Source organism: Mus caroli, chromosome 4 (assembly GCF_900094665.2).
Source record: "Mus caroli chromosome 4, CAROLI_EIJ_v1.1, whole genome shotgun sequence".
Classification (NCBI taxonomy): Eukaryota; Metazoa; Chordata; class Mammalia; order Rodentia; family Muridae; genus Mus; species Mus caroli.
The window spans coordinates 42,682,418-42,695,762 of record NC_034573.1 but is presented as its reverse complement, the minus strand read 5'-3'; the positions used below and the strand labels follow the sequence as shown (position 1 = coordinate 42,695,762).

Here is a 13,345-nt window from a genome sequence, read left to right as displayed (position 1 = left end):
AGAGCTCACTCTGGAAAACAGGCGGGCCGGAAGTCATTCCCATGCCCAGCACATCAGGGCAGACACCAGAAAAGCCACTTGACAACTGAGCCCTAGACTTGTACCTCGTGCAGTGCAAACACCTGCACTCGTCCACCCCACGTCCGAATCTAAAGGCAATTAGAGGCAGATTTCCAAGGAATATGTTAAGACGCGGCTAAAAGGCCAAGGTATAGTCTCAGCCTTTAACGAGACGGCACCCATGCAAGCATTCATTTTTCACTCTTTATTCCGTGAAGACTTGTGAACCACCCCAGTTTCCGCTCAGCTCTGGCCTTGGAGCCTGTGCGGAGGGCTTCCTCACAGATGTAACTGTTCCATTCTGGGTGCGGGGAGGCCAGTGTGATTTGTGGGCTTCTCCACTTGTGTGCCTCGTTCTCACACACTCTGTGACACCACCTCAGATCTCAAGTCCTCCAAGAAGTACAGGACCAGCGAGCCCTTCTCATTTTAGCATTGAGAATACGTGGCGACCAGCCAAGTATCTCACTAGAAAAAAGTTATGTTGCCGCAGCTAAAATGTTCAAGCCCCAGACTTCTATTTCCTTTCCCTCACACAAGAACTTCATAAGGCGACTGACTCACTAATGAATCTCCAGATGTGAACATCTGGATAACACGATGTACTCATCAGCTACTCCCCTTCTTGACTGGATGTGTCAATCCTGACCCAGATCTAGAGTTTGCTGATGAACAACGGGCACAGCAGATTCGTTGTTCCTGTGTTACGAATGGCATATCATCTAACTGACCAGAGCCGTGCAACTATTTTCTCATTGGCCAAGAGCTGCCACGAAAAGGCATGACGTAAGGGGGTAGGCGAACAGGGGTGGGGTGCTGTCAGAGTCATATATTCTCAGGGGAATAGAATTCCCAAGGAAATTGTACAAAAATTGTATATAATAGTTCCAGCGTCTTTAGGATTTTAGAGGTAAGAAATGAAGCTTTTCTACCATCTGCCTTTCCACTGCGGATGAATATAAATGAATAAGAATACCACACCATTCAAACTACAACCACATGATTCCAAGTGATGGATGCTCGTACTTAAATCCTCTATGAGGACTGCTTTAGCTCCAACAGGAGTGACTCGTCATCCTCTACCCTCACCTGGGGTTTAAAAGTCACCTTCAAAGGCTCAGGCGTTGGGGGGTCCCCTCCTTCTTGGGGACTGTACCCTCCTTTGGTCACCTCCTTTTCAGTTTCACTGAACTCATCAGAGTGGAACTCATGGATGGGCCCCAGAGCCAGGCTACCTGAGATGATGTCCACGCCCATTCCTCTGTCTACCTCCTGGCCCTCAGCCTTGGGATCCTTCCCTTTCCTAAGGCTCCGAATCTTAAAAGCTTCCTTTGAGGGAGCGGCACTGGAAATCGATTTCTTAAATCTTTCCCCTGACTGCCTCAACCTCTCTCCCGACTGCCTCAACCTCTCTCCCGACTGCCTCAACCTCTCTCCCGACTGCCGAAGCCTCTCTCTCCTCTCAGGAGTGACTATCCTCGTTCTAATCCCGCTCACTTTCTTGTCAAGGTTCTGCCGTGTCTTCTGCATGTTTTCTTTGGAAAAGGCTTTCTTAATGTGGTCAATGTGCTCTTTGCCTGACTTCCTAAGCCTGGCAGATCTGCTTTCTTCAACATAATATTCCTCATCTGAGGAGAGCTCTATTGGGGGATCGAAGACTTCTTCGGTCTCCTCCTGGTTCTCGGGCAGGCTTCTGTCTTTAACAACAGACAGGGATGCGGGGCAGGGAACGTCCTCCTGGAGGAGAGAAAAACAATGCATGTGAGTACTTCCTTTGGAGCAGGCACCAGCTTTTACCTCTGACCACACCTCACACCTTACCACCCGCCCTCCTGCTGTTTGTCCCCAGCCTACATCTTTCAGGGTCTCTCTCTCTCTTTCTCTCTCCTTGGCCTTTTTCTCACAATACTGTATCTTCACTTCTCCACTCCAAAGCTCACAAACTTCTCCATCTAACTATAGCACAGTCAGAAGGACAAGCGTCAAGGCCTGTCCATTATCCTTATCCTTTATATTGCCTTTCCTGCCTTTCTCAGCACCGGTGGCCATCTAGGCAACACACAAGGTAGAGATCTCAGGAACATCACCCCAAATACATCCTCACCCTCTTGTCCCACAGTCAACTGGCCATCAAGCTCCACCAATGACACTGCAGCATACTGAGCTCGCTCCTCACTCCTCTACCCATGCCTTAACTCAGCTCCTCACCGCCTCGGGTCTGAACTTGGGCCATCAGTCTCCCCCAGGCCCTCTCGTTCCAGACCATTCATTATCTGAGAGATTCCTGAGAAATACTTTTACAAGCAGAGTTTGGTTAGAACCCACTGAAGACTTCTGAGAGCCCACCAGTGTTTAAGGGTTGAACCTGAACCTTCCTGTATGCTTAGAAAGCTCTTGACCTGACCCCACCTTCCTGCTTCTCTAGCCCAGAGACACAATCCATTCTCAAATTCCTCAAACACAAATGAGTTTGAACCCTCTAGCAAGATGGGTCCACCCTAGAGCAGTCTGAGATGTAAATCCCAGGATAGCCATGGCCGTGCCCCAACATACTTGCAGATGTTCATGTCACATCTCAGCCCCAAGCAGTTGGACACTAACATTCTACACCTTCGTATGCATGGCTGCCTCTCTCTTCAATGCCCCCTTTACCTCTTTTTAACTTTACAAATGATAGCTTTCTTCAAGAATCAATTCAAATGCCCTAATTTTTCCCAGGCAGAGGAGACCAGGTTAAGAAAGGCTCTAGGTCCAATAGTGAGGACAGTAGGGACATGATTTGACCCATGCTGTGCAAGTGTCGCTCTGCTAGAAACAAGGCATATGGGTTAGGACAAGCAAGGAGAATGTACAGTGCAGTGGTGAGTTTAAGCAAAGGGAAGACAGGGCACCTACGGGCAGGGAAAGGGGTGCGAAGTCTTCTGACTGCAGCTCGGCTTGGAAAGTCAGAACCCATAGAACCCACAGCTAGATCAACAGAGGGAGGAATCTGCCATTAACTGAGAAAGCACAGAAGCAAGAGACCTGTCCTTCCATGCACAGTGGGTATTCAGGCAGAGAGGCTGAGAAACCGGGATTCAGGAGGGAGGTAAGGGCTAGAAATATTATGTAGAGATGACATTAAAGGGAATAGGACTGAAGCCCCGGGGGCCAGCAGAAAAAATGGAAACAGGGCAACCTCAGGAGGTAGGGGGATCCTCTAGAATGTACCAGAGACCAGAGGTGAGAGCCTCTCAGGACTCAAAGGGAGGGACCTTAGATGAAGTGCTCTACAGTGGGGAGGGGGAACTTGTAGACTCCACCTCCAGTGGAGGGACAGGACATAAAGTGGAGGGATGTGGCATTCCACAGTCAAAAACTCTGACCCAGAATTGTTCCCGCCTGAAGGAACTGCAGGGACAAAAATGGAGAAGAGCATGAAAGAAAGGAGGTCCAGTGACAGGCCCAAATTGGGATCCATCTCAAGGGGAGGCCTGGGTCCCTGACAACTGTTCCTGATGCTGTGGTGTGCTTGCAGACAGGAACCTAGCATGGCTGCCCTCTGAGAGGCCCAACAAGCAGCTGAAAGACTCAGATGCAGATACTTACACCCAAGCAATGGAAAGAAGCCGCGGACCCCTGTGGTTGAACTGAGGAAAGGCTGGAAGAAGCTGAGAAGGAGGGCAACCCCATGGGAAGACCAGCAGTCTTAACTGACCTGGACCCCCGAGATCTCTCAGACAGTGAACCACCAACCAGGCAGCATACACTAGCTTATATGAGGCCCCCAACACATATACAGCAGAGGACTGCCTGGTCTGGCCTCAGTGAAAGAAGATTCACCTAACCCTCGAGAAACTTGAGGCCCCAGGAAGTAGGGAGGTATGGTGGGGTGGGGGTGGTGAGGACATTGGAGGATATCCTCATGGAGACAGTGGGGAGGAGGTATGGGATTGGAAATGGTCATGGGGCAAACCAGGAGGGGGATGAAGTCTGGGCTGTAAAAAAGGATTAAATAAAATATATAAGATTTATTAAAGTCATGAAACTTTTGCACAGGGAGACCACTCAGCTGGTGAAATGGCACAGCTATATCCACTAAAAATGGCGAGAAGCACAGCTGCTCGGCACAGTTACAGCAAAGCCGAGTGGATTACTACCATTGCTGTCCTTCTGTCTCTAACTTTTGGGGTTTGGTCTCTGTGTGTTGCATTCTTGGGGACTTTCTACATTATGATTCATTTTATATCTTTTCTGAAAAAGAAATTATGTCTGAGTCTTATTAAGAAAATCATAAAATTAACTTTATCTGGCCACTATTTGGAAGTCTTCCTTTTGCCCCGGAGATCACTGAGCACAGATAAGCACTGAGTTAAATGAGGCTATCACTCCAGGAATCTTCTTGGGGTATCTTCCCCTGAGCAAACTCAAAACAGCATAATTGGTGCAGGGTAAACAGAGATAATTAGCAAACTCTAACTGACCAGGAGAACAGGTTATAGATTCAAGGTCTCTTTTTATCATAGGCTTAGAGGTCTCTAAAAAAATATAGCTTAAAGATAGGGGACACGCAGGGTACATCCTGGAGGAATAGAATTCAGTAAATAGGACAGATTAACTAAAACATTTCTACTTTATAGTGTAGATGATGAAACATGTAGTAAGAGAAGTTATTATATAATTTCTATTTGCTATTCATAAAAAGACCAGTTCAGATACTCTTGTTTGTCCGGGGTGCTTTCAGACAGCAAATACTGCCAACCTTCAAGCAGGCTGCCATATAGTAAACGTGCTTGCTCCCCAAAATTGACTTTGGGAAAATTATATACCATCCCAGGATGACTTCAGGTCAAGCGAAGTCTCCTATCAAATGCGTCATCTTAACAGCTTTATTTTGCTGCCACGGTGGTCCATGACCATAGCCCGTTCTTAGGAGGACTAGGGAAGAGGACTACAAGATCAACTCCAGCCTGAACTACACAGTAGGGCGGGGGAGGGGAGAAGGGCAAAGCCACTTAAGAGAAGAACAGACTCTGCCAAGTGTGTCAGAAGAGAACCAGCTAGAGACAGGCCAGCACAGGGCACAGGTGAAAGAAACCGGTGTGCCATTTAGAGGTTATTTCTAAAACACAACAGGCAAAAACTTCAAGAATTATGACTTTTATTTTCTTTCTTTCTTTCTTTTTTGACACAGGGTTTCTCTGTGTAGCCCTGGCTACCCTGGAACTAACTCACTCTGTAGACCAGGCTGGCCTCAAAGAATTATGACATTTTTAAAAACTGGACCATGAGTTAAATTTTCTAAATGAGATGGTATTGACATTTGAAATTCAGGTTGATTCCACTCAACAGATTGAATAAATACACAAGAAGGATGTTTGCACACACTCTAAGACGTGACCAGCTTGATAGTCAAGAACACATCCTTAGAATCTAATTCCTTAGCTGGAATGGCCTTGTTGGCTACAGGATCAGAATGCTCATGAGCCCTGCCTCTCCTGGATAAAAGAGGCAGAGGTGGGCGTCTAATGACTCTCTGATGAATCAGTTAGAGGCAGGCAAGTTATTCCTCTCCCTTCCTGACACCTGTTGTGGGGAGCCGCCTCAGCAAAAGTGTGGGCTGGGCGAGCCTAAGAAGGTATAATTAGAAAAGGAAAGAGCCAAAGGGCATTGGGGTATTACTTGGTAGGCAGAGATCCCCAGAAGCCTGCAGTGGAGGCGTAAGACACGGGGAGACTGGAGTATCACACATCTTTCTCTTCAAACACAGAGCCGACAGTACAAAATCAAGCAAACAGAGACAAAGGTAGGGAAAGACCTTGCCGGGGATTCTAACACAGCCCCCAGGAGCTGGTACCACTGTGAGTTAAGGGCAAGCACACAGTGCTAACGACAGAAGGCTAATGGGGTAAATTACAGTTGACTTCTGAATACAGTCACATGTCTATATCAAAGTCCAGGTAAAACTAGCTTTTTATTATTTTTGAGACAGGGTCTCACATAGCTCAGGCATGCCTCAAAATCACAGGATATCTGAATTCCCAATCCTCCTGCCTCAGCCTGGCAACTGACAGGACTGTAGGTTTATACCACCACACCTGGTCTAAAGGACCATTGTTACGACAGAATGAATGCTAAGGATCCGAGAAAAGTGGAAGCGAATCAGTATCAAAGGAACACAGACAGCAACACTTTGGATACACAGAAGTGCAGAACTTATCATTGGAGGAGGCTGAAAACTTCCTAGCCACAGACTTGTGCTTCCTAAGTAACTGCAATTGAGAAGCTACGCTGTGGCTCATGCCACCCACGCACAGGGGGAGGGATCACCAGTGTTCAAAGAGAAACAACCTGGATAAGAATGTCAGGCAACCTTTAAATGCCAACATTCAGAATTTGGCAAAAGCTTAGACATATACAACTGTAGAAGATAAGACACCAATAAATATTATCAACAAAAGAGATGCCTGGGAAAACTTAAGGAAAATCTCAGATAAAAATGAAGATATACTTAAGCAGCCTAGCTCAGTTTCAAATAAGTTTAGAAGGGACAATCTTCGATGAGAATTAACTAAGGTTAATCTTAACTGCTAAAAATAACCATGCAAATATCACATCTATATACATTCTAACCTATAACAAGTACAGGAATTTCAGTCTTAGGTCAACAATATGAATCTTCATATTTTCCCTGTAGGCTTTCTAAAAGGTAGCAATTTGTTTTGTTTTGACAAACTGCTGCATAATTTATACATCTTAATTTTGCATAATCTTCAAGGTAGTCTGTCTTAAAAGAAAAGAGAATTATGATTAGCTAGTATCTCTGAGTTTCTTTATGGAACTATAGAATCCAAACAGAGGAAGGAAATACCAGCAAGTTACAGAGAATAGAAACAAATAGAAAAACAGCTTTTCAAGTAGGGGTCAGGGAGAGAATTTCACCAATAGCTGGAGCCAGGTGAAATTTCTGTTTCCTTGCTGTAGCTTCTGTGAACCCTGAGGGAACTGCTTTGCTTATAGGTTCCCCAGACACTTGGGACCCCCAGTGTTCTTCCTGCCATGAGCATGCACATGGAGGGCGAGCACCCAGGCAGCAGCTGATGTCCCAGAGGTGAATGGATCTATTCTTTGGTCCCATGCCCAGCTCACCACTATCTGCACCCGTACTGGAATGGACACCTGAAGTCAGGTGACATTTTTAAGCCTAGAGAAAGGCCTCTCAGAGCTTATAAGAAAAGGGTGATGGGAAAGAACTTTAAAGACACCAGTTTACTCTTCTATCTTCGAAATTCCCCATCTTTTCCCTAAATAACCTGTGAACTGCTAAAAACAAATCCAAAAATACCTCTCGCCCGTTCCAGCGTAACTTGAGTCTGGGACACTGCCGAATGCACAGAGAACGGGAAGTTACAGGCCTGATGTTTCTATCACTGTTTCTGCATTGCATGTTGCCTGCTCTTCTAGGGTTCTGTGCACACTGACTTCCATTTTTAAAAGTATATAGCTGTTGTGTATGCATGGATGGACATTCCCACACATTCCGGATTTTATGCTTACAACAAATCCTCTGACATACAGGAAATTCGGGGCCAGTAGGTTTGGAAAATTTTAAAGTTCATAATACATACTATCAAAAACGTCTCCCAAAATGTGCCAACTAATTCTCCCAAGAGCAGAACAGGAGAGACGGGCCTTCCCTAACCTTTGTACTTTGGATTTACAGTTCTGTACCGGCTAGTGTTTAAATAGGCAAGCAAAGATCCCTGCTGTCATCTGCTTTGTCTTTTCTTATCATCGTTCATTCTTAATGTGACTAAAGAGTCCAACTTGTCCATTTAATTTACAAGAGCTTAAGAAATATACTGTATTTTTACAATACAATATATGTGTTTCCCATGGGGTTTTTAAAAAAAAAAATCGAGCAGTTATAGGATCTTAGGGGGGGAAAAGGGCTTCTCAATTGAGTAAGGAATTATTTATGGACTTCTATATCTGTATTATTGTAAGAATAATATTAAGACATAAAACTTAATGGGGAGTTGGGACTCAATGTCTATAATCCTAGCACTTGGAAGGGTGGGGCAGGATCACCACCATAGTTTGAGGCCAGCCTGGATTATTAAATAGTGAGGGTTAGGTCACCATGAACTATGGGCTGGACTGTCTTACAAAACCAGTCAACATTTTTAACACAAATAATGGCCCGATTTGGAAACAGTTAACTTTTCTTATTGTGAATAATACAAAAAAAAGCATTCCAACCGACAAACTATATTCAGAGTTTTAGAGTAAATCCACGACTGCCTGGGTGCTGACTCCTAACCTGTTTACTTTTAGGGGGCTGCTGTAAATCAAACACAAGCCTCGGCCACACGAGCAAGTGCTCTACTCCCGAACTGCATCCTCTGAACCTCCCGGTTTCTTCTTTTATGTAGCAAAAACAGTCTTTAAACTTGAGATTTCTTAGGGCCCTTTTGGCTCCAACATTCTAAAGTCTACTGGGTCACTATGTTTAATAGGACTCAAATGCTGAAAGAACCTGACAGTATTGAGTTTCAAAGGCAAGAAATAGCCCGAGCCACAAGCCACAGTTCACATTCCATGACCAGTAAGAAGCCTGACCCATGGGCGAGAGACAGCAGCATTGGTTAGGAATGGTTCTCTCTCCCAAGGTGACTATTTGGTGAGCTCAGTATATTCCCATATAGCATGGCTGACATGTGACATTGGAAACCCCTGTGACTCGGTGGCAAAGGATGAGAGGGAATATGGTCATCGAGCTGGCCCCAAGTGCAAGCTTACCTGGAAGATTACCACACGGAATTTGTTTTTCTTCATTATTTCTTCTTGCTTGGTTTCGACTTTGGTTACACGAACCTGTTGCTTCTCTACCCGGGCCTTGACATCCTTAATGTGAGCGCTGACTTTCCGAGTCTTCTCAAACAGCTTGTTGACAACGTAGCCCGTATTGCTGTGTGACTGTGAGAGCTTCAGCAGGTCTATCTGGACAGACTTTATCGCGTTACCCATTTCTCTGTGTCTCTCCTCAATTCTCTTCTGGCTTGCCTGCACACTGTCCACCACGCTGGCCACTCTGTCCAGCACAGTCACAATGGTGAGGGCTGCGTCTTGGTCTTCATCTTCCGTCACACTTGACAACCGATTCTGGTGGATTTTACCAGCATTTGAAGCTGATCCGTTGTGTTCCATTTTACTTTGTTCTCAGCAGAAGGTGTCCTACGGCAATCCGGCTCCTACGCTTGGAGCCAAAAGTCGGCTAGGCAGCAGGCAACGGAGCTGCTTTAAAGGGTTGAAAACCGCACCCTGGAGAGTGGTCAAGTATTTATAACTACAAGTGCCCATACGTGACTGCCCTGCAACATGAGCCCTTGCAAAGCACCGGGGCCGGTTCCAAACATGCTTGCCGACTGACTAAGGACCTCAAATAAGTCTGTGTGGGTGGGAGGGGGAAACTGTGTGAAGAAGTTCACTAAAGCCACTATGTTACTCATACTGAGCCTGCAAGCCAAGTAGCTTCAAACACTGAACCAAGTTTTTCTCTTTGGATTATTTCAGGGGATGGTTTATAAAAGGAAAGAGAAATCTGAACCGCAATCTTCTTGTCCTATGAATTGTCCCTATTATTAGTACTAACAGACCAATATCAAAGAATACAATAAATGAGCACACAAAGCAGACCGTATAGTGAAAACATTATATTATAACATGCTTTTCCAAATCAAATTATTAAAATTAATATTTAAGTTTAAACATAGTCTTTAAACTCTACATGCATACCTTTGACTGGCTAAACTACACGTTAAACGCCTCGATACATTCTACTCACAGTTCAGACTTTGAAACACCAACGACCTGTTAATAGAGCTACTACAGGACAGATTTGAATTAGAGGTCTTAGGTCATTTTTAAGCTCACTTTCAGAGCACCAATCATTAACAATTATTTCTGCATTGTATTCACAAACACTGATATAATTTGTACATTTATATTAAAACAAATACATGTTTAAAAATGAATGTGTATTAAAGTAGTTTAACTGATACTGTAGGTTTTATTGCAATCTGCTCATTAAACGCCCTATCTTGACAATATCTAAACCTATTTTCAGTGACCTGTTCCACCGTTAATTCCCAGGTCCCTTTTAAAATGATTAGGATCATTTCTTCAAGGAGAGAAATAGTCAATTGCAGTTTGTACAGCTTATAAATATGTTACATCTAACACACACACACAGCTTGGCAGCCCATGCAATAGGGGAAGTGTCTAAAAAAAATCAGATACTAAAATCTCAAAAACATTTAAATATCTATTTAAACACAGTGTCCTCTAGATTTTTTTTTGTAAGAAAAGTAATCTGTAAACATCTTTACTTTAGTTCATGCTTTGTCATTTGCTGTGGTCACTGGGGAAGAAGTATGACTTTATGACCACCGTGAAGTGGGTCCATCCGTCTCTGCAAAAATATTACATTCCATGGATAAAGGACAAGTCTTAGTAGTATTACCATGTGTTACAAATTCGTGAAGCCAATTTCTGTATTTAAAAACGTAAAACAGAGACTACTAAACAGTCAAAAACTGTTGTAGCTAAATATCCTAAATACGAGCCAACAGTACTACACTAAAAATGTCCAAAAATAAGGCCTCTGAAATAAATATTTCCATTCTTTAAAAAAAGACATAATAAATGTACATCACGTGGTCAGTGTGCATGTAAAAGTCCAAGGCTCAGACCATTCTGGATGAAGTGTCTGAAGTAAAATGACCCAGGTTCTGCTTCTGCCTCCGCCCTCTATTGTTCTTGGGGCATTTCCTGTTGCATTGAAAATACAGAAATTAAAAAAACAAAATCAGTTAAGGATGTTTAAACTATGTCAAAGTAACGCACAGTTTATATACACAGCACCCGTTAGAAAAGGAAGTAAGAGACTTAGTTCAAGGCACAATGACTGGTTGTTCTTTGCTCCATAGCTGGAGTTGGGAGGGGTCGCACACTGCTGATACACATTTCTGAGAGGGACGTCGGCCTCTCTGGCCCGGTAAGTCCTCAGTTCCCGCGACTGATGGCGGTGACCGTAAAAAAGAGGCTCATCTCACTACTTTTCCTGAGCATTATCACAGCGCCAAGGCGACGAGGAAGGCTTCGCTGGCGGAGAGCAATAGCACGGCACCGATGATCTCAGACAGGATGCACGGAAGTCCTCTAAGTCAATCAGAGCTGGAGTACACCTAGTTGCGGCATGCCACAGAACCGCCCAGGAGACTGGGCCCCTCCCTACAGGTGAGGGATTCCTGGTCCCTGATCTTACATTTCGGTAAAGGTGGTCCTAATGGGGAACAAACCTCCACAGTGTTAACTATTCCTGTCTCTACCCACCAGACTGCATGATCAGCTCTGGCAAAGGAGTGTGTGAATGCAGAGTAAGGCACTGAGATGAATTCTGGCCACTTTGAGTTTGGATCCTACTGTTAGTAACAACCGCCTAGTATCGGTAGTAGCCATCTGTGCAAATCCGATGCTCCTCTGTGCAAACAGCCTCATTACAAGACCATTTCCACTGTATTTGCCCTAATATCCCATGTTTGCACTCAGTTTCAAAGAGCGCTGCTTTGCCTTAACCTAAAAGCCTTAACGACAATGTTTCTGATAGTTTCAGTGGATTTTCTTTCACTAATCCTTATAAATATAGTCTGATGCAGACAGGGCTGGGATCATATCCATTTCATAACGAGGGAGCTGGCTGACAGGCCAAGCAACTGGTCTCGACTGTCACTAACCCACCATGACCGGGAGGAATTCCAAGTTCCTGGGACCAGGCCTTTTCCTTCTATACAGTAGAGTTTGGCTAAGACATGTTCAAAGTCCCTGCCAATCTGCCATTCTAATAGTCTGGAAAAAAAATAAAAGCCTCCAAGCATAAAAGAAGAAAATATGACTCACAGATAAGTGGGGTGGTAGGAACATCCATTTAAAGAAAGAATCCTCACAAGAAACAGCCATCAAAGATGTACAGCTGTCCCCTAATGGACTACATGGGAGAGGCATGCCTTAAAAATTCAGTGGTGTGGTCCAAGAACATGATCACAAGATTCCACATACAAGACAGCAAGCTATTCAGGGGCTGGGGTGGGAAAAGGCTGTATTTCCTATATGGCAGTAAACGTGGCCATAATGGGGCACAAATGTCAGGATAGTATAACCACTCGTCCTACCACTCGGGACTTTCCTCTACTAACGCCCTAAATGGTCTCCTCTTATCACGCACCAGCCCCATTCCAATCAGTTCTGCACAGGACCATTAATAGGGTTCAAACACGCTAAACCTTGACAACATCAAGTTTGGTTGCTGTCCCCATGCAATGGTCACACCTCGCTGATCTAATCCTAACACAACTCAACATGGCCCCATCTCTCAATGGTTCAGTAGAAAGAGGAATAACTGAAGGATCAAACAGCACTGAGTCCAAACCCAGGCACTTCCCCTTGCGAGCTGAATGACCGCAGGCAAGGGGGTTAGCCTCTGAGCCTGTGTGAAACGGCCGAGGCCGTGAGGCTTTTAACTGGTTTTCCCATCTTCCTTTCCTGTTGTCATTGTTTGTTATAGCATTCTGTCCCAGCTTTGATCTACTGCCCAATTTTATGCTCAGTTGTCTTGCCGAAAGGCAGATCATCTGTTCTGTGGAATAAAGCATGCTGACTTTAGTGCCTAAACTTCATGGAGAGTACCAGCTACTCAGGGAACATTTTTCCATCATTTCTAGATTTACCATTTTGCCTCCAGGGTGCTGGGACTCTTGCAGGTCTTTTTCCAGGCCTTAGATAGATGGCCTAACAATCCAATCAGCTTGTCAATATCTGCTTGATATGCTATGACTCTCTGCCCCAAGCCCTGGCCCTCAAACGGCAGGAGAATACAAAGATAATGTTCATGGAACATGAGAACCAAACCTTAAAGAGAGCAGGAAGAGGTGAGGAAAAAGCAAGGAGAGAAGGCAGGATATTCTGCTCTGACTTTTCCAGTTCAGTCTCACATGTTTCTACTCCAGTTGAAATATCCACTTACTGTCAACTGTGCTGCAAACAAGTCTTTTAACATACAATGGATGCGTTTTTCAAACATTTATTTATTCAGAAGATGTGTACGTGCACCTGTATGCATGTGTGTGCATGTGCGCATGTGTGTGTGTGTGTGTGTAGGTCAGAGGACAACTATGGGGAGTTGGTTGTGTGTGTGTGTGTGTGTGTGTGTGTGTGTGTAGGTCAGAGGACAACTATGGGGAGTTGG

At 44.7% G+C, this 13,345-nt stretch overlaps 2 protein-coding genes across 5 annotated transcripts in view; both read right to left on the bottom strand.

The window, feature by feature from the left end:
* Window positions 1-260: 260 nt before the first annotated feature.
* Cavin4 (caveolae associated protein 4) lies at window positions 261-9,361 on the bottom strand. The gene is made up of 2 exons (XM_021161615.2): window positions 8,842-9,361; window positions 261-1,797 (listed from the first exon to the last, which is right to left on the bottom strand). Exons 1-2 carry the CDS (start codon window positions 9,247-9,249, stop codon window positions 1,096-1,098), a joined length of 1,110 nt encoding a protein of 369 aa, XP_021017274.1. The 5' UTR covers window positions 9,250-9,361; the 3' UTR covers window positions 261-1,095.
* Window positions 9,362-9,740: 379 nt separating this feature from the next.
* Window positions 9,741-13,345, bottom strand: part of LOC110293239 (myb/SANT-like DNA-binding domain-containing protein 3) — a 124,055-nt gene continuing 120,450 nt past the window's right edge. For 3 of the 4 annotated variants that reach the window (XM_021161106.2, XM_021161102.2, XM_029476610.1), the window contains one exon: window positions 9,741-10,872. In XM_021161106.2, the coding sequence (XP_021016765.1) occupies window positions 10,788-10,872 (85 nt within the window). In that variant the 3' untranslated portion in view covers window positions 9,741-10,787. The remainder of the gene's footprint in view (window positions 10,873-13,345) is intronic. The other variant, XM_029476611.1, reaches the window with a different exon arrangement.